General features: G+C 37.1%; 1 protein-coding gene across 1 annotated transcript; it reads right to left on the reverse strand.

Annotated features, from left to right (window-relative positions):
* Window positions 1–154: 154 nt before the first annotated feature.
* Window positions 155–4,329, reverse strand: LOC104237195 (outer envelope pore protein 16-2, chloroplastic). The gene is made up of 7 exons (XM_009791301.2): window positions 3,978–4,329; window positions 3,852–3,903; window positions 3,652–3,726; window positions 2,440–2,471; window positions 2,125–2,158; window positions 1,871–1,938; window positions 155–1,305 (listed from the first exon to the last, which is right to left on the reverse strand). The coding sequence occupies exons 1-7, from the start codon at window positions 4,092–4,094 to the stop codon at window positions 1,162–1,164; spliced, it is 522 nt and encodes a 173-aa protein (XP_009789603.1). The 5' UTR covers window positions 4,095–4,329; the 3' UTR covers window positions 155–1,161.
* Between the last annotated feature and the right edge of the window lie 15,657 nt (window positions 4,330–19,986).

The following is a 19,986-nucleotide window of genomic DNA, read 5'->3' on the forward strand; positions in this document are numbered from 1 at the left end:
CTATAAATATATAATCTATTTCACATAAATTTTATTAAATTAAATAAATAAATAAACAATTATCATAAAGAATACTATAACAAAAATGCATGTTTTATAAAATATTATCCTAACACAGAATAAAATCCGAAATCATTAGATAAGTATCCAAAGATACAAAAATGAAGAGAGAAAAGATATCACTCAGCATCATTAACCGTAATACCAAAATTGGCATAGCCAGTGTTTGACGTCTCACTTTAGGACCTTGACATTGAAAGCCAATACTGCTAGTTCTTTTTTCCTTCTTAATATAAAAGCGATACTGACTTCTTCGCCAAACATTTTTTGGGCCAAAAGTAATTTTTTGACCAAAAATTAAAGTGTTTGGTCAAACTTTTTGAAGGAAAAACAGAAACAGTTTTAGAAAAACGGAAAAAAGTAACTTCTCTCCAAAAGCAATTTTTTAAAAAGCACTTTTCAAAAAATACACTTAAAAACAATTTTCAAAAATTTGACCAAACACTAATTACTGCTACTTCTCAGAGGTATTTGGCCAAACTTTTAGAAGGAAAAAAAATGCTTCTAAAAAAAAAAACAGAAACAGTTTTGAAAAAGCAGAAAAAAATAACTTCTCTCCAAAAACAATTTCTTCAAAAACATTTTTGAAAAAAATACACTTAGAAACAATTTTTAAAAACTTAACCAATCACTAACTACTGCTCAAAAATACTTTTCAAATTAATTAATCAAACACAAACTACTTCTCCCCAAAAGTAGTTATCAAAATAAGCTAATTTTGCCAAACAGATTACTAAGACTTTTTAACTTTCAACCAGCTTTGCTAAACACCAGGCCAAATAGACACCTCATCTCCAAAATTTCATGTCACCCAAGACGGTAGATTCCAAGTCCCAGTCCTATGCATTCATCTGTTCTGTAAACTTATTGAACAATAGCCTTGAAAGAACCTAACCCGTCCACAATTCTCTCAACGGGAGACATCAATACTATTATTTTGCCTCAAAACCTTATAATTAGCCCTAATAACAAGCACAAAAAATGCCACAAAATCAACCCGAAAGCAGCATTATCCATGCATATAAAAGTTAAAATGCCTAGTGCAGCGCCATTGAAACAAAGTAGTAACAAGTCTCCAGTTAAACAAATTCTACTATCAGCCTAGAATATTCCTGTAAGAAGATTCGCGGCACTGGAGATAGCTGCTCCTGTAATAGCACACTGCACCACCTGTTCATGAGAACGATCCTCCAGTGTCAAAGCCAAAGCCGCACCAGTTATTGCTCCCGCCAAAGCACTATTTTTCTGCGGAAGGAAAATCTTGCAATGTTTAGACAACTTCAAAATAGTCCACAAAAGATATACACAACTACTACTACTCCCCCGACTTGCAACGGATGGCAAGTGACTTAGCACTATTGACCACAACTGCCTGTATGAGCTCACACCCAAGATCATACATTGCCGGCCCTAGGCCTGGATAGCTCATACATTGCCGGCCCTAGGCCTGGATAAAGGAGGATGGTTTGACAGTCAATGCAAAACTATGATATTTTCTTACAATACAGACAGTCTAACAAAAACATATGTACTAGAACAAAGTTTTCACTGCCGAAACAGGACACCCAGTATATGAAGACAAAATTTATTCATTCGCAGTGTAGCCCCATGAATCAACTCTAGTCAAATAATCAAGAAGGTTTAAGTTGCCTTTGAAATGGACATGAACCAAGTGAGTTTGCTATCATGTGAACCAACTAATTCTAGGACAGACAGAAGAATGAACCAAAGAATTGATACATATTCACCGGTAAATGAGCAATAACTTGCCAACAGGGGAAACATAGGATCAATAGGAAGGAAAACGGACCCAATCATGGACTCCACGAGCCTCCTTCAATCCATAAGTAAGACCAGAGTACATCCCTGCAGCTAGTCCTGCAGAAGTGAATTAAAACTTTCATGTGCAACATTCAGAGGCAAAGTAGACACCTAATATATGAATGCAATGTATGACATTCTTTCACGACCAGAGGAACTCCCCTACCATCCAGGCCAACAATTAAAAAAATGATGGCATAAAATAATGTTTCTCCTAGTGAAAACTAAGATTAGCAGGCTCACCCCATTGAACGGACTCTTTTCCGGTGCTCTTTACCTGAAAAGATGGCAAAAGATAATCTTAGACTGTTCAGCAAAGCTTCAACATATCCACTTACAAATGAAAAGCAATCTTTTACAACCATCCATAATTTCTCCATCCCCACATCAAGGTTTCGTTCAATCAACAACAAACTAGGTAATCCACTACCTCACCTATCTTCAACTTTATACACATTTTTTATTTTCCTCTTCTTTCTGAGGTGGAGAGGGAGGGTTTATTGGTTGCATTAACATATCAGAAAAACCACAAGATGCAAAAAAGTTGAATCGTCTTACCAGGGCCTCAATTGACTTTCTGTTAGTCTCCCCTGCATCAAATATTACAAGAAAAGGAATCATCTGACAGCTTATGTATCCACAAAAAACAACTCCGATGATGTATTGAACTAGGTTTAAACAAAAAAGTTTGTATGTGAAAGTTTTATTTCAGTAACCTAGACTATTCAAGTAATCCCCGACACTAAAAAGGCAATGGCTTACATCTAATTCACGACAACAAGTAGACAAATGCATGTTCCACATTTTCATTACATCTAAGGGTGTATTCTGCCTTTATGCACAAAAAGACATTTAACCCCAATTTTTTCAGTATCATTCTTGCAGTCCAATTTGATTTGACATTTTTTTAACTTTAAATCAGGCCATGCCTTAAACAAGTAGAAGCAATGTCACATGAATGAACAAGTGAATTTGGTATTACTGTCTCTATATCACTATAACGAGGCAGGGTGGATCTATTAATTGTTTTCACCTTTTTAAGCTGAAGTCAGGTGACGACGTGCATTAGAAATTTAGGCCAAAAATAAAATTGTTATGTAATATCGATAGCTTAGTCACTACTCTGTTCTCAATAGATATTCCTCTAGAAGTTCTACGAAAGTAGTAATTATGATTTACAAAATCAAATGCAAAGATGATGATACTTTTCTAAATTTTGACCGTCAGACACCAAAAAACTTCTTTCCATTTTTCATTACCATATATAAGATGAGATCATATCTTAGCTATGGTCAAATTTGCATATGATCACCTTTGGTTTTGTATATAGAGTTTGAGTTCTATGCAGTTAGAGTTTAAGTTAGTTCGATACAGTAGAGTTTTTAACAACTCAATCCATGCAGCAAGAATTTAAGTTCTCTATGCACGCAGTGATGATGTAAAAAATATTTACACAATCAGATCACAATAATATTTACACAATCAGGCATTAAGAATTGCTTTCAAAACATTAATCAATTACCCAGGCAGTTTATACTCACTTTTATGTAAGCTCAAGAATCATGGATCTTAGGTAAACTTTTCACGTAAAGTTGAAACATTGACATATCTAGTTAAGACGAATGAATACATATATTTCACATCACTAATCCCAACTAATATAGAACTGAGGGGTAGTTAATTGACTGACAATCATGGCACAAGTACAACAGACTCTATATATATATATATATATATATATATATGAGTGAAATACACTAGGATATTTACCTCTAAGGTCTGGAAATCGATTCTTCTTGGGACCAGTGATCTCTGGTGGTATGCTGGTACTATCTCCACTTGCACCTAAAAGATCCATTCAACTTCAACTACTCTAGAAACTCTAAAAATCTGAACAACTTGCACACTAGTGAAAGAAATATAAAATAAATAAAAAAAGGGAGCAAAACGGATAAAAAAAATAGGCTCACCTTCAGAAGCAGTGAAATAAGCCTCACGAGCAACCGCTTGAACAGCACCAATCTGATAATGTAAACAGCCATAATAAGAACTAAGAATTTAAAAAGGACACAAATGGCAGTTCATGTATATAGTACCCCGGCAGCTTTGACGAAGCTTTCAGCAATACGGTTGAGAAGAGGATGTCCCAAATCAAAGAAACCTCCCTTGTCAAAGCCATGGAGCAATGATCGAGTCTCCAAATTACTATTCATTTTTGAAAAAATCTAAAACAAAACCAAACTACACCAAAAGGCAAAACTTTGCAAAAGGAGAGCTGTGAACTGAGCTTTTGTGTTTGTAGAAGAGCTGGTTTATGAGGTAAACTTAAGAGAAAAACTGACGCGTGGAACTGAGAATAGGTACGTGTCCGTTATTAAAAATTCTGAAAACTGCATAGCGGTCATCGTGGCAAACTTTACGGTTTGAAAGAGCCCCCAACCTCAACTTTTTACATATACTAGTAGATTAGTACCGGCGCAGTATTAAAGTAAATTAAACTTGCAAATTAGGGCCAAGTGCACGGAAAGCCATTTTATCAGCTGTAATTAACTTTCAATTAGAGTTTGTTAATTATTTTATGTTTAGCTGCCACTTAAAAATGGGCAGCCTTCTCACTTCTTGTATCCGCTTTTCTTTTACTATTTCTTCTTTCGCATCTCCTAATTTTTTTTTTCATTATACAAAATATTTTCTGCCAAAAAGTTTATTTCCTTTCACTAGTAATTCACAAATGGACACAACTCCATGGATATACACCCTCGTCGATAAAAATTATACCACTTTCATCTTAAATAACATGTCCCGCTCCAAACATGGGAGGCAAGACCGACACCTCGTGTTTCATTTGACCGAGCGTACCAACCTAAAATCACATAATCAGGATATGCAAAACATTTGGGGTCGACAAGGCCACAACATACAGCAATCTGAAGACAGAAAAGGCATAACAACATCGACAGATGGACAACCCAAAACATATTTATATATATATTGGTCCACAAGGCCAAAGACATCAACATGACAACATCAAGGCCGGCAAGCCATACGGAATATATTAGACATACACCAATCAGTCTACAAGGCTTTAATAGTATAATATTTGTCAAATGGTCGGGATAGGGCTCCGACCTACCCTTAATATATGTACACATAATCATACCAAAACCTCTAGACTCGGCTAACTTCGGAAGATATGGCACTACTAAAAAAGAGTCTTTTAGCGGCAATAAAATTTGCCGCTAAAATATTTACCGTCAATTAATTTTTGGTCGGTGTAGCCAGCGTCGCTAAAGGCTTTAGCGGCCATTGCACGAAGTGCTGGTAAAGATCCCTTTTATTGTCGCTACAAGTACTTAAGTTTTAGCGGTAAATAATTACCGACAATTTAAATAGCCACTATATATCCCCTAAGATATCAAATATTATACATTTTATGACTTTTGTTATTGCCGATAAAGACTCATTCAATTATCGGTAAAAAGAACCCTTTTAGCGGTAAATGTTATGGGCACTAAAATTATATATGAGTTGGCCTTTGTTCATATATTTAAAGGATTTTGTTATGGCCGGTAAGAATCCATCTAATTGCCAGCAAAAGAGGCCTTCATAATGAATTTTTTTATTGCTAGTGAGCATTAAGAAAGGTTCTTTTCATAACATGTAATGCACATTATGCATATTGAAATTTAATTATAATAAGAATAAGATTCATTCTCAAAAAAAGTATTACGCTTAATTAAATACACATCAAAATCTACTCTTTCATAATTTTAAAGTATCAACAACATAACCAAAAAGGTAACATATTTGAATCTAATAACTAGCGTAATTTGGCATCTAATAACTGACATTATCAAATAGCTATAATACTATATATAAATGGTGCCATGAAAGTTTCTCCAACTCTTGATCATGATGAAATTTTCCACATGCCTGATATCTGAACAACTGCTTAATATCTCTAGTCAAGCGTTCAAAGAATAGTTGTTTGCCTTCTCATGCCATATACTACCTCGCCACTAGTCTCCTGGGTTATATGCCTTGTGTAGTGCACTACCTTTAATCAAAGCACAAAATTAGTATTTCTTTTGTTGTAGTGGTAAGCTATGACTAGTGTGATAATTGCAAAATTACTTTAAAACTGATAATCATAAAATAGACTTAAGCATTCCCAGTGAAAATTCTGAAATTTAGCAACAAAGTATGCACTGACGAATTTAGTAAGTGCTAACTATCAAAGCATTGTGTTCCTCATTCACTTATATGTTTTGCGTGCAAACTTTGAAACCAACACAACACACACACACAAACAAATAACCTCAAAACAAATTCCAATTATCAACAGAAGATCGATCTTTAAGGATCTCAACAATCTATACTATGTGACAACTAGCAATTTTAAGTTAATTTTTCACAAAACTACTTACTTTTGTGCTCTAAACTAACAAGACCACATGCTCAAGCTGCCAGCCTAAAAATATAATAAAATTGTTGTTTTTAGTTGTCCGAGATAGATGGCATTACTTGATTCTTTTTTATACAGTATAAATTTACTTATATTCGGTCACATAGAATGAATTGTTTGATGTCTGTTTGGTATATAAATGTTTCATGCCTGCTGGTAAACAAATACTGATAAATTTTTATTCGAAAAAAGATAAATAAATATCGATAATTTATGTATAACTTTTCTTATTTGACTTTCTAAAAAAATTTCTTTTAGAAGACATTACCATATTAGACCAGTATAGATGCAAACCAGTTTTTTTTTTGTGGATAATTAAAGAGTAATCCTAGCAATTCCTACTTAAAAGTTGAGAAGGGAGTGCTGAGATGATACTTATTATATACAACTTGTTCAAGAATGCATAGAAATAAGAATCAAGTTAGATATTACAAACTAATTTTTCTCTATCGAACATCATATTAATGATATAGACATAAGAATCTTGAAGAGAATAAGAAGACCAATTAACAATAAAACTAATCCCATTGAAGATGAACTAAGTAATTCTCAGCAGCAGAAACTTATCCAATAATTGTAGCAACAACAACATTATGGATCGAAAATAAATCTTTTAAGCTTTCATGTTTCATGAAAATTTAGTACATGAAGATTAGTATTTAGCTTTTGCACTACACTACAAATAGCTTCCCTAGTATCTTGTGATAGTTTCTGATCTATCTGTGCATGAAGGGAAACAAAACAGTATATCACCAATCACAACAATAAAATTCTTACTATCTTCCATCGTTAACTCTCATGAAAGCTACATTATTCTAGAAAACCAATTAGAACAAAGTACATTTTGTGCATATATAACTTCTAGAATATTGAAATATTGTAATAAAAGAAATTAAACATAATCTAATACATCTAACAAATAACCTCTTGATAAGATATAGGTAAAAACATGACACCTTTTTAATTTTTATCTGTTTTAACTCCTAATATGAAGAATTCATATGAAACTATCCAATAACCTCTTGTTTGAGGATAGTAATTTTAATAGATAATACATCAAAAGAACAAATTGAGACTCCCAATTCACATGGCTAGAGTAAACATTGCTCAAGATTTCAACATTGGCTTTCCGATTTGCATATTTGATTTGTTTGGTAATTATTAAATAAAATACGTTATTTGTCTTTCTCTTTTTGTTTTATCTGCATATTTAGTTGGCAACAATCAAACTTTTCAGACTATTTAGAGAAACTACATATCCAAAGTTCTTTGTATTCACTAACATTTTGAAGCTTTTTTTCTTACTACTTCTTTTAGCTAAATTTTCTCAATATATTTTTTTCAGATATGCAATATTTCGAGAGAAAATTTAATTCTCATGAGACAATGAATTTAACAACCAAAAGAATATGACTATAAAATCAAAGAAAAATAGATTCTGTAGAAAATCAATAATAATTCGCAAAGCACCTGATATAGAAAATTATTTTTCCATTTATCAGAATACATAAAACAAAAGAGATTAGAAGGGACCTTGAGCTCGGAGGCGCAACTTTTGGTTCCTTCAATTTCAGAAAAATAGCATACCCATCGATTCCTCGAGTGACGATGTAAAAGAAGAAGTGCAACAGCTATGCAACAACAGAGCCTCAAACTCTTTTGATTTTCTTCATTAATTTATTAAAAATATAATGAATCTTTCTCGAGTAGTAATCAAAAGAAAAATAAGATGAAGTTAATGATAAATACCAGAGTAACCGATCCAGCAGTAAATAGAGATGAATTTTAAGTGTTAGGGTTTCTGTTGATTTTCATTTGTCAGTCCTCTAGGATATTGATGAATAAAATATATTTAAAAAATAGTTAATTAATATTAAGGAGGGAAATGAAAATAATTTGGAGGGATTGTGAAAAAAGGTCCCCCCGCTCTTGGAATTGTTAGAGTTTTTGTAAAAGAAGTAAGTTTTAGTGGCAAGTTTTTTTAATTGCCGGTAAAAAGTACTTATTCTCGGCAATATTCAATTGCCACTAATATTGGCTTATATAGAATAAATTAGCGGCAATTAAGTTATTGTCACCAAATAATTGCCACTAAAAGCCTTATTTGTTTTAGTGTGGAGCTTACCAATCGACCGCTAAACACGAGCAACCGCCTACTGGAGAGGCCTGTCAGACTCTCTACTTGGACATGCAGTATGAAATGCAGCGCCTCAGTAAAAAGGGGCGTCGATACAAAAAGAATATACTATGTATGTAAGGCATGAATAACATACGAAAGCATCGGTAAGTACAGAAAAGTTCGAGGAACAACCTGGAAGTACATATGCCACATAGGGCCATCCCCCTCTGAATATAGCTCAGCCGGTATAGATATTGATTGGGTGCCTAGAAGCACATCAATACCAAAATCAATCTCTATCTCTGGAGGAATACCTAGGAGTTCTTCAGGAAACACATCGGATATTCATTAACCACTGGAACAGACTGAAGAGTTGGTGGTTTTGCATCAACATCTCTGACTCGAACTAGATGATAGATGTAACCCTTAGAGATCATCTTCCTCGCCTTAAGGTAGGAAATAAACCTACCCTTAAAGGTTACGATGTTACCCTTCTATTCCAAGACTGACTCTATAACGACTCGGCTAGTCGTTTCATGAGTTACCGCTCCATTTCTCCCATTTCTGCTTCTTTATGTGTTGTTCAGCCGTATTTTATCGCATCGTGTTGGTTAGTTTGGGTTCGGAATGGTTTTGTAGAGAAATGAGACACTTAGTCTCTTAAGTTGGCCTTTCAGTTGAAAAAGTCAATCGGAAGTTGACTTGTGAGTAAATGATCTCGGAACATGGTTTTTACGGTTCGAATAGCTTCGTGAGGTGATTTGGGACTTAAGAGCATGATTGGAATATATTTTGGAGGTCAGGGGTAGATTTAGGCTTGAATTGGCGAAATTGGAATTTTGGCGTTTTTCGGTTGGTAGTGAAAATTTTGATATCGGGGTCGGAATGGAATTTTGGAAATTGGAGTAGGTCTATTGTGTCATTTGAGACGTGTGTGCAAAATTTTAGGTCATTCAGATGAGGTTTGATAGACTTTTTGATCGATTGCGGAATTCGAAAGTTTTGGAATCCTTAGGCTTGAATCCGAGGGTGATTTGGTATTTCGGCAGTGTTTTGAGTGTTCCGAGGATTGGTACAAGTTTGAATAATGGTATATGACTTGTTCGTATTTTTAGTTGAGGTCCCGGGGGCCTCGGGATAGATTCGGAAGGTTGATGGGGAGTTTGGAAATTCAAGTTGAGCAGCTTCAGCTGTTGTTCCTGTCATAACCGCACATGCGGATTGGGGACCGCGTGCGGTGTCACGGATGCGTGGAGGAGGTCGCAGAAGCGGTTTTGGTCAGTTGGAGTTGCATCGCAGGTGTGGAGCTTCTAGCGCACCTGCGGGGCCGCAGGTGCGAGGCTCTTACCGCAGATGCGGAATGGGACCTTAAGTGAAAACTGCAGGTGCGGTTATTTTGATAGCAAAAGTGGTCCGCTGGTGCGGTAATTGGTCCAGAGGTGCGGGAACACCTAGGCAGAAACTATATAAGCTTTCCTTCGTGATTTTTAGCCTTGTTCCACCATTTTTTAGACGGCTTGAGAGCTTTTGAGAGGATTTGAAGAGGGATTCAAGGGATAACACTTGGAGGTAAGATTTTTGAACCCAATACTCGATTTTATGGCATTATTTTACTGATTAGGCTTGAAATTAATGGAAATTAAGGGTTAAAATTAGAGAATTAGGGCTTGGTATTGGAGAGTTTCCATTGGGGATTTGAGGGGCCATTTGGGGTCCGATTTTGATGTTCTTGGTATGCATAGACTCGTGGGAGGATAAAGATTCTAGTGATGTGATTTTTATTGAAATCCGAGATGTGAGCCCGGGGGTCGGGCTTGGCCGATTTCGGGATTTTTGAGTTAACTTGATTATTTTTACTTGGGCTTTGTTCCTTTAGCACATATTAATGGTATGATATTGATTTTGGTTAGATTTGGAGCATTGGGAGGCCGAGTCGAGAGGCAAAGGCATCGCGGGCCAGAGTTTGGACCGGTTTGAGGTAAGTAATGATTGTAAAGGTTGTCATAAGGGTATGAAACCCCGGATTTCACATCGTTGTGCTACCTTGAGGTGACGCACACGCTAGATAACGAGCGTGGGGTCATGCACCGCTGGGGATTGTGACTTAGTCCGTCCCGTACGACTGTTAAGTCGCGTATTTGATTGAAAACTGTTTGATATCATTGTGTTTTGGAAAGTTATCATGTTTTGGGTTGAATGCCATATTTGGGCCTCGTGCCAACTGTTTTGGACCTTTAGGGGCTTCTTACTACTATTCCTTACTATTTTGACTTAATATCTGTACTTAGTCATGTTGTATTCTACTGTTTTCATAACTCAGACATATTTACTCCGTTTTGTTATTTTAAATAATATTTTGGGCTGAGCATCATATTTTAAATGATATTTTGGGTTGTGCATCAGAAGCAATGACCTCGCTCCTCCCTGGGAACGCATAGCATCTGGCTTGACCTCCACTAGACTAAGTTCCCCCTCTAGGAAGTCCTCATCTTGGATGACCTCCACCCCAAACTAGCTGAGTAGGTGGTGTAGCACCGTGCGAGAATCATAGTCTGACCTTCATGCTACACTGGACCTTTGCGAGAATCTTAGCTGAGTAGGTGGTGTAGCACCGTGCGAGAATCATAGTCTGACCTTCATGCTACACTTGTATAATCGAGCACATATACACAATAAGTAATAAGCGTAGCCTCGGGCTGAAAGTAGAGACAAGCTTGGCAAGGTCCAATATTCACTTCCAATAGCAAATAACAACAACAACGGTATAAAAAGGACAAAAGAAAAAGTAGCTCAAGTAATACCAAGTTCAATCTTTTCACAATAAGAAAGGGAAATAAGCATGATTTTCAAGAATAACAGTTAATGAACAGATTCTTTCACAAAAATTACCTAAACATGGTTTCATCCATTTAACTGTGATTCCAAGTTCAACACATCAATTAGAGACATCAAGCATCAATAAGCATGAGGGAAGAAACACAGCCTTATACCTGCATGGCAGTTTACGTTCCAGAATCAACAATATAGCAGTTAAATCATCAAGTATATCAAATCTCAGCACATGTATAGTGTCTGGCACAGTTTCCCTTCAATCATCACACACAATAACATTCAACACTATACGGGTTCCTGACACAAATCCCTCACTAAGCACATATATGACCCGTATTCTTGCACCCACAGGTTATTACCTAACTCAGGAGGGGCAGGTCCTAGCCCAAGTACTTATTGCATTTAAGCCAACGATCAATATCATCTAGCTCAATATGGGTCCTAGCGCACACGTCACCTCACAATCAATACCACTTAGTATGAGATTTGGCGCACGTTTTACCTCACTATCAATATCAAATCGGCTCAATGGCCCAAAATTAGTCATCAACCTCAAGTCTCAAATGCTCGCATCTCACAATACTTAGCTCAACTCATGTCACACATATAAGGGTACCAACAATGTATGATATAGCACATAAAGAATGCATATAGACATAGATATAATAGGCGAATGTAACACCATGACTAAGAATATGACTAAAATTAAGGCAAACAGCTCAATATAGCAAGAACAACCCTATCGTGTCTCAAACCAAAAGGCACATAGTCTAGATATGATTTCTAACATAAATAATAGCTCATGTAGTCATACAAGTGACGAAAACACGGAAATAAATGAGCATGATAGCAAAACAAGACACATAATAGCCTAAGGTCTACCAGATCATGAATAACCCTTATGTATGCTTATACGCCCATCACCTAGCACGTGTGTCACCCCAAACATGTATTAAATACCATATCTAACAGGGAAATTACCCTCAAACTAAGTTTATACAAGTTACTTACCTCAAACGAGCCAAGTTAATACTCCAAAAATGCATTCCCTCGCAAATCGACCTTCGAACAACTCGAATCAAGTCTTGTAACACAAAATGTGTCAAATAATGCTAGAGGAAATAATATCAGAGCATAAAGGCTCGATCTTTAATAAAAAAACAAAATCAACCCTGTATGCACCCCGAAACCCGATAAAAGTCACAAATCCTGATCACACATTCCAACATAAGTCCAAATATACAAGTTTCATCCATCTGACTATGCAACGGGGGAAATCCCAATTATTCATTCTCCAAAACTACTCACAAACCCCCCAATTTTTTCCTTTAGATTTCATCAACCAAAAGCAAAAATTAAGGGTAGAATCACGAAATCCGAGTTAAGAACACTTACCCAATCCAAGTGGGTGAAAATCGCCTAAAAAATTGCCCTAATCCGAGCTCCCAATCTCAAAATATAACAAAATGAAGCCAGACCCTCGATTAAAAATGTTCTGCACGGCGATTCTCGATTCTGCGACCAAATTTGTCGTTTCTGCGGTGTCACTTCAATGACAAAAGACTCGTTTCTAAGAGTCCCACTAAAATCCCGACCTTCCGCATCTGCAACCAAGTTTCCACTTCTGCAGAGCCGCATGTGCAGCATTCCTTCGCAGGTGCAACCTCCGCAAGTGCGGTCAGTCTTGTGTATCTGCGCACTTCTACCCAAGCATGCCCTTCACATGTGCGACATCGCATATGTGAATCTTTCCTCTGCGGGTGCGGTGCACGAGAACCAGACCCGCCAACTAGCTGCAAAATGATTCGGAATCCATCTTAAACACACCTGATCCCCTCGGGACACCGACCGATACACCAACCAATCCCAAAATATAACACGGGTCTATTCGAAGAATAAGATCACACAATATAATATCAATACCACAAATCGCACCTCATTTCAAACTTAATGAACTAATCAAACTTCCAACTTCCAAACTCATGCCGAATCATGTCTAACCAACTCGGAATGACTTCAAATTTTGCACACAAGTCATACATTACCACACGAACCTATTTCAATACTCGGAATCCCAAATGGACATCAATAACCACAAAGTCAATTATGAGTTAAACTTATTAATTCTCCAAACCTTTAAATTTCTAACTTTCGATAATTAGAGCCAAATTAAATTAGGAACCTCCAAATCCAAATTCGGACATATGCCTAAGTCGAAAATCAACATCCGGACTAGTGGAACCATCAAAATATCATTTCGAGGTTGTTTTCTCAAAAGTCAAACCTCGGTCAGCTCTTATAACTTAGGCTTCCAATAATGAAACTAAGTGTTTCAATTCACTCCAACAGCTTCCCGAAACCAAACCAACCATCCCCACAAGTTACAAAGAAACAAACAAGCATATATAAAGCAACAAATAGGGCAACGGGGCTCAAATACACATAACGATGGTCGAGTCTGTCACACCTCCTTTTTGCGCGCCCGCCCCGAAGGGTTGAATGCGCGGGTGGAGTTTTTCCAATTTAAGTGACAATATTCGAAATGGGATTATTTATTTAATTCAGAGTCGCCACTTGGGAAAGGTTTGGCTTTTGGTGTCCCAAGTCACCGGTTTATCTTGAATCCCAAATCGAGGAAATTTTCGACTTTTCCAAATGAAGTCTGCGAACCAGAAATTCTAAGTAAGGAATTCTGTTGACCCGAGGGAAGGTGTTAGGCACCCTCGAATCCCGTGGTTCTAGCACGGTCGCTTAAATTGTTATAATGGCTAAATATCTGATTTAAATACATGTTATGACTTACGTGCTTTTATTAAACTTAAAACCGCTTTTATCATTATCACTTATTTTTATAGAATTGCAACGTCGTGAAAATGCATCTCGAACCACGTCACAATCAATGCGCCCGTGATCGTCAACACATTTTGACTTCGTTGAGATTTGGATTTGGGTCACATCAATGTGCACCCGAATTTAAGAATATGATTTAATTAAGCCGCGCCTAAAGAGGCTAATGCGTTACTATTTTTGAGAAGGCCATGAGATTCACTAAACGGCCTAGCCTGAATTCTAAATATTATGATTAGTTATTTATTGAGGGCCCCGCAATTTGCATTTTTATTTTTGCGAGGCTCGTCTCATTATTTTAGAAGGGTATCCTAAAGCGACTACATTTCTGTTACGTTTGTCCCTAAAACTAAAAGAAAAGGAACATGCTAATTTAACTATATGCTTTTGCCTAATCCTGATTCTTATCAATTCCTGATTAATTATTTACAAAGTAGAGAAAACACTACTCTTCAATGAAAATTGCTTTAGTTTGACAGAAGAAATCCGCTTATTCTAATGAAATACGACACTTAATCCGAACAAACATCTTTAGGTCAAAATTAGATTAACTTGCTTAAACAGGGTTAATAGAATTCCTTATTGAAGAATACTACCGATAACATTCAAAACTAATCCTATGAAGGCCTAAAGAAATCGAAAAACCGGGCAGTTCAAAACCACATTATATTTGGCTAGGTTTAATAGCCATTTGCCCTTACTTATTCAATACATGCTGAAAGAGTGAATTTAATTTTTAACAATCACATTGAATAATTTCACATTCCAAGAGTTCTATTTACATTCTGTATGCCACTAAACGAATCGAACACCACAGTTCAAATCAACATAGTACAAGCTTAATAATGTATTCTCTATCAGCTATAAACTACAATTTACATAAACTTAACAACATTTATGAAAAGGCAGTCAGTAAACGGGTGATTATAACTCCTTCAAATCTTTCTATTCATGCTTTTTCAATGTTACATTCAGCTACACCAATGTGAGACTTGAGATGTGTACCTGGAAACAAACTGAAAATGCCAAAGAGAAGAGGAAGAAGATAGGGAAATCAGCAACAGCAGGAAACAGAATAGCAGTAGCAGCAGGGCAGGATAGCAGCAGACAAAGCAATACAGCAAGAACAGGCTCGAGTGCAGAAATGCAACTATGGCCGATAGAAAGCAGTAGCCAAATGACAACAACACCCAGTGGAGTAGAATCAGAACTCCAGACAGACCAAACCAGTAGTAAACCAATGAAAACACTCGACTAGTAGACACAACTGGAACTTCAAAGAATCAGAATTGATTTGAACAAGTTGAACAACTGAAACCCAAATAATAATAGGAGGAAACAGTTTCTGGTTGTTGATTGTACACCTTCTATCTCTTAACCTCTCTCTATCTGTGTTTTCCTAAAATCAGTTCTATCTTTTCTCTTCTATCCTCACAGTGTATGTCCTCTCCTTAATACCAGGTGGTATCCTTTTCTCTTTTGCTCTCTTCTCTGTGTGTGTTTTTTTCTTTTTCAGCTCCCAAGGTCCAGTGTCCCCCCTCTATATCTATCAATGTGCCCCCTTTATAAGCCTTCACATTACTCCTTTTAACAGTCTGTTTAGAATATCACAGTACCCCTCCCATGTGCCCTTTTTCATTTTCAGATTCCAATTAGTTATTTAAGTATTAACCCCCATCAACATTCCCTGGCAGACTTAACTTTTAAAATGTTTAATACTTTTAAACTAAAGCAAGGTATGGGCAGTAGAATTTATCTGACAGCATATGCTGTCAAATTATTTAAAACTTAACAAAGACCTTTATGCAGGCCACAGGTTGTGCACAAAGCACATGAGGTGCACCAATGCACATGCTGTGCACGAGTGCACATGCCCTCCAATTCAGCATTTAAACCAAACATCCTTTTTACATTACTGATCCAAATCAACAGCTATAAGTAAACAAAACTGGTTCTTAATTGATTCAACAAATGCTTAGCAGAAGTAAGTTGATTTGTTATTGTTCGGACAGTTGAAACTAATTGACGACACATGTCGACTCGACTATATTAGCATTAACATACACAATCGTAGCCAAAAATCAGACATTTAAACAGTATCGATACATGGTTCAAATTATACTGACTAAGCAGAAATGCACTCGAGGAGTCAACTAGTCAGTCCAAACTTGAAATTCAAACTAATTGCACAACAAATATATAATGCCTTATCAGAATAGGGGGGATTTAGACAAACAACAGAGGTTCAGGCAAAGTGGTTGAAGCACAGTTGATAGAAGTCAAGGACACAAACAGAAAACGAACAGACCCTTACAACAATCAAACGAACCAAAACAACTAAGAAAAGAAAGAAACTCACCTTAAACCGCAAAAGATCAAAACCTTAACTCGGACTTGGTCAGGCCTTTCTTAAGGCTGAACGGACTTTAAACGAAGTGTTTCTCAGATGAGAAACACTTTGATTAAAGTCCATTAGACCTTAATCTCTTCGATTGGACCAGTGACGGAGGAACACAAAATTTCCAAAACTCAGATCTGGGATTCATGCTTCCCTGATCAGATTCGGACCAAACCAAGTATGGTTTGGTCACGAGGGGGGTCTGGGGAGTGTCTGGTATGAATTTAAGGCAGATCGGTGTAGATTAGGTTCCAACTCAAATCTTCAAATGAAGATTCGAGAAGGTGGGATAGGATTCGAAGTGTGTGGTTGGTAGATTTGGGTTCAGGACGGCATGGGGGTTCTATGGTGTTCAGGTGGAGGTCACCGGCGTTCATGCCGCCGGGTTTCTGGTGAAGGTGTGCAGGGGCGGCTAGGGTTTGAGGGGAAGGGTTTGTGGAGACGAAGGCTGGGGTTCGGATAGGGGGGCAGGGTAGGATTATGGGCTTATATAGTTAGTGGGTAGGTGGATCTCAACCGTTAGATCAATCAAGATCTACGGTCTGGATCTGATGGCTTAAGTGGAACGGTGTCGTTTCGAGGGTAAAGGGTCTGGGTTGGTCCGGGTGTAAACGGGTCGGGGCCATTAGTGGGTTATGGAAATGTGATCTTGGCCGTTGATCAATCTGAGATCAACGGCCCAGATCACATTGGATTGAAACGGCGTCGTTTGGACACCCTGGGTATCAGGTGGTCTGGACCGGGCAGGCCTGGGTTTTGGGCTGAGTTTGTTGGGCCAATTTTAACAAATTGGCCCAAGTCCGGAAGGGGTCTTTTCCTTTCTTTCTTTTATTATTTTTTTTTATTATTATTTTTGTTTCTTTTCCTTATTTATTTTAAAAACAAAACTAAGCAAAAAAAAAAAAATTAAATACACACTCACTACAATTATTTGCACACACACTAAAAATATTTCAAAGCAAGTAAAAATCAAACAAAACAAAATCACGGACAAAGATGCCCGTTTTATGCCTTTCTATTTAAATGACCACTTTACGGTTCAGATTATGCATGACACGCATTTTGTATTTTGTTTTAAATAAATAAATAAATAAGAAAAAAAATAAAAATGGGCAAAAGTCACAAATAAATCAACAAAGTGCCGCACAGAAAATCCGAAAATTGTACAGCAGGGCCAATTATTATTATTTTTATTTCTTTTGGAGCGATTGTCGTGCGAAGCAAAAATCACGTGATCACAGCTGCCCCTCTTTGTTCGGAAACACGAAGAGTTTTCGTGCAAAGATAAAGTGAGCGTGTACGAGCGATTTTTGCCTATGGACCACTCCGTATGAAGCATGTTTTTGAAAGATCTGACCGAATCTTGCTTCAAAGATTTCCTACATATCCTGGGCTAAACAGGAATCAGGTCAATGTAGTTCGAGAAGTTTTGGTAGCTGGGACTACCATGGGATTGCAATGCTTGCTGCTACTGCTGTTGCTGTTGTCACTGCTGCGTCACTGACCGCCTTATTACAACCAAACGAAAATTGGAAACTGAGCTAACTACTTATATGTATGTCAACTGCTAGTTACAAGATTCCTATCTATGATTCTTTTACGACTTGATCTTGGGTCTTAGCTGATTCTGCTTGTAGACTCCGATCTGAATCTTGATGCTTGCGAGTTGCGGCGACCTGTTTAATCTCTGGGATACTGAGTGAGACACGATTGGCAGGGTTCAGGACCTTAATCAAATGCTGGAGTCAATCCGCCTTCCATTTACTCCGAATCTTGGGACATCTTTTTTCTTTTTTTTTTCTTCTTTGATTCCGAATTGGGACTCATCTCGTGGGTCATTTCGATCCATGTGGCTTGAGGTCAGACCTGCGGGAGAAAACAAACGAACGAAATTTTCTGCCCCAGTTTCACTAGGAAAATTTCGTTAATTATTCGCCAGGAAGTTCATAAAATTGATGAAAGAGGATATGCATGCTCAGTTCAGGGTTGGAGCCCTAATACCGACTAGCTGGGGAAAGGTTCAGTTTAGGGTTTAAAACCCTAACGCCGAGCAAAGGAAGAATTCAATTTAGGGTGTAAAACCCTAATGCTGACTAAAGAAAGATTCAGTTTAGGGTTTAAAACCCTAATGCTGATTAAAAGGAAAATTCAGTTTAGGGTTTAAAACCCTAATGCTGATCACATGGGAAAGCTCAGTTTAGGGTTTAAAACCCTAATGCTGGCTGAAAGGAAAAAGTTCAGTTTAGGGTTTAAAACCCTAATGCTGACTAAAAGGAAAATTCAGTTTAGGGTTTAAAACCCTAATGCTGATTGCATGAAAAAGCTCAGTTTAGGGTTTAAAACCCTAATGCTGGCTGAAAGGAAAAAGTTCAGTTTAGGGTTTAAAACCCTAATGCTGACTAAAAGGAAAAAGTTCAGTTTAGGGTTTAAAACCCTAATGCTGATTGCATGGAAAAGCTCAGTTTAGGGTTTAAAACCCTAATGCTGGCTGAAAGGGAAAAGTTCAGTTTAGGGTTTAAAACCCTAATGCTGACTAAAAGGAAAATTCAGTTTAGGGTTTAAAACCCTAACGCTGATTGCATGGAAAAGCTCAGTTTAGGGTTTAAAACCCTAATGTTGGTTGAAAGGAAAAAGTTCAGTTTAGGGTTTAAAACCCTAATGCTGACTAAAAGGAAAATTCAGTTTAGGGTTTAAAACCCTAACGCTGATTGCATGGAAAAGCTCAGTTTAGGGTTTAAAACCCTAATGCTGGCTGAAAGGGAAAAGTTCAGTTTAGGGTTTAAAACCCTAATGCTGACTAAAAGGAAAATTCAGTTTAGGGTTTAAAACCCTAATGCTGATTGCATGGAAAAGCTCAGTTTAGGGTTTAAAACCCTAATGCTGGCTGAAAGGGAAAAGTTCAGTTTAGGGTTTAAAACCCTAATGCTGACTAAAAGGAAAAAGTTCAGTTTAGGGTTTAAAACCCTAATGCTGACTGCATGGAAAAGCTCAGTTTAGGGTTTAAAACCCTAATGCTGGCTGAAAGGGAAAAGTTCAGTTTAGGGTTTAAAACCCTAATGCTGACTAAAAGGAAAATTCAGTTTAGGGTTTAAAACCCTAACGCTGATTGCATGGAAAAGCTCAGTTTAGGGTTTAAAACCCTAATGCTGGCTGAAAGGGAAAAGTTCAGTTTAGGGTTTAAAACCCTAATGCTGACTAAAAGGAAAATTCAGTTTATGGTTTAAAACCCTAATGCTGATTGCATGGAAAAGCTCAGTTTAGGGTTTAAAACCCTAATGCTGGCTGAAAGGAAAAAGTTCAGTTTAGGGTTTAAAACCCTAATGCTGACTAAAAGGAAAATTCAATTTAGGTTTAAAACCCTAATGCTGATTGCATGGAAAAGCTCAGTTTAGGGTTTAAAACCCTTAATGCTGGCTGAAAGGAAAAGTTCAGTTTAGGGTTTAA

The sequence above is a fragment of the Nicotiana sylvestris genome, chromosome 9 (assembly GCF_000393655.2).
Source record: "Nicotiana sylvestris chromosome 9, ASM39365v2, whole genome shotgun sequence".
NCBI classification, from domain to species: domain Eukaryota; kingdom Viridiplantae; phylum Streptophyta; class Magnoliopsida; order Solanales; family Solanaceae; genus Nicotiana; species Nicotiana sylvestris.

Excerpts from the sequence above, each read along its gene's own strand:
- LOC104237195 (XM_009791301.2), bottom strand. The coding sequence starts at position 4,094 with ATGAATAGTAATTTGGAGACTCGATCATTGCTCCATGGCTTTGACAAG. Across the intron at positions 2,159-2,439 it reads GAAAGTCAATTGAGGCCCTG|GTAAAGAGCACCGGAAAAGA; the intron begins GTAAGACGATTC and ends CCATCTTTTCAG. Across the intron at positions 1,306-1,870 it reads CTCGTGGAGTCCATGATTGG|AAAAATAGTGCTTTGGCGGG; the intron begins GTCCGTTTTCCT and ends TTCCTTCCGCAG.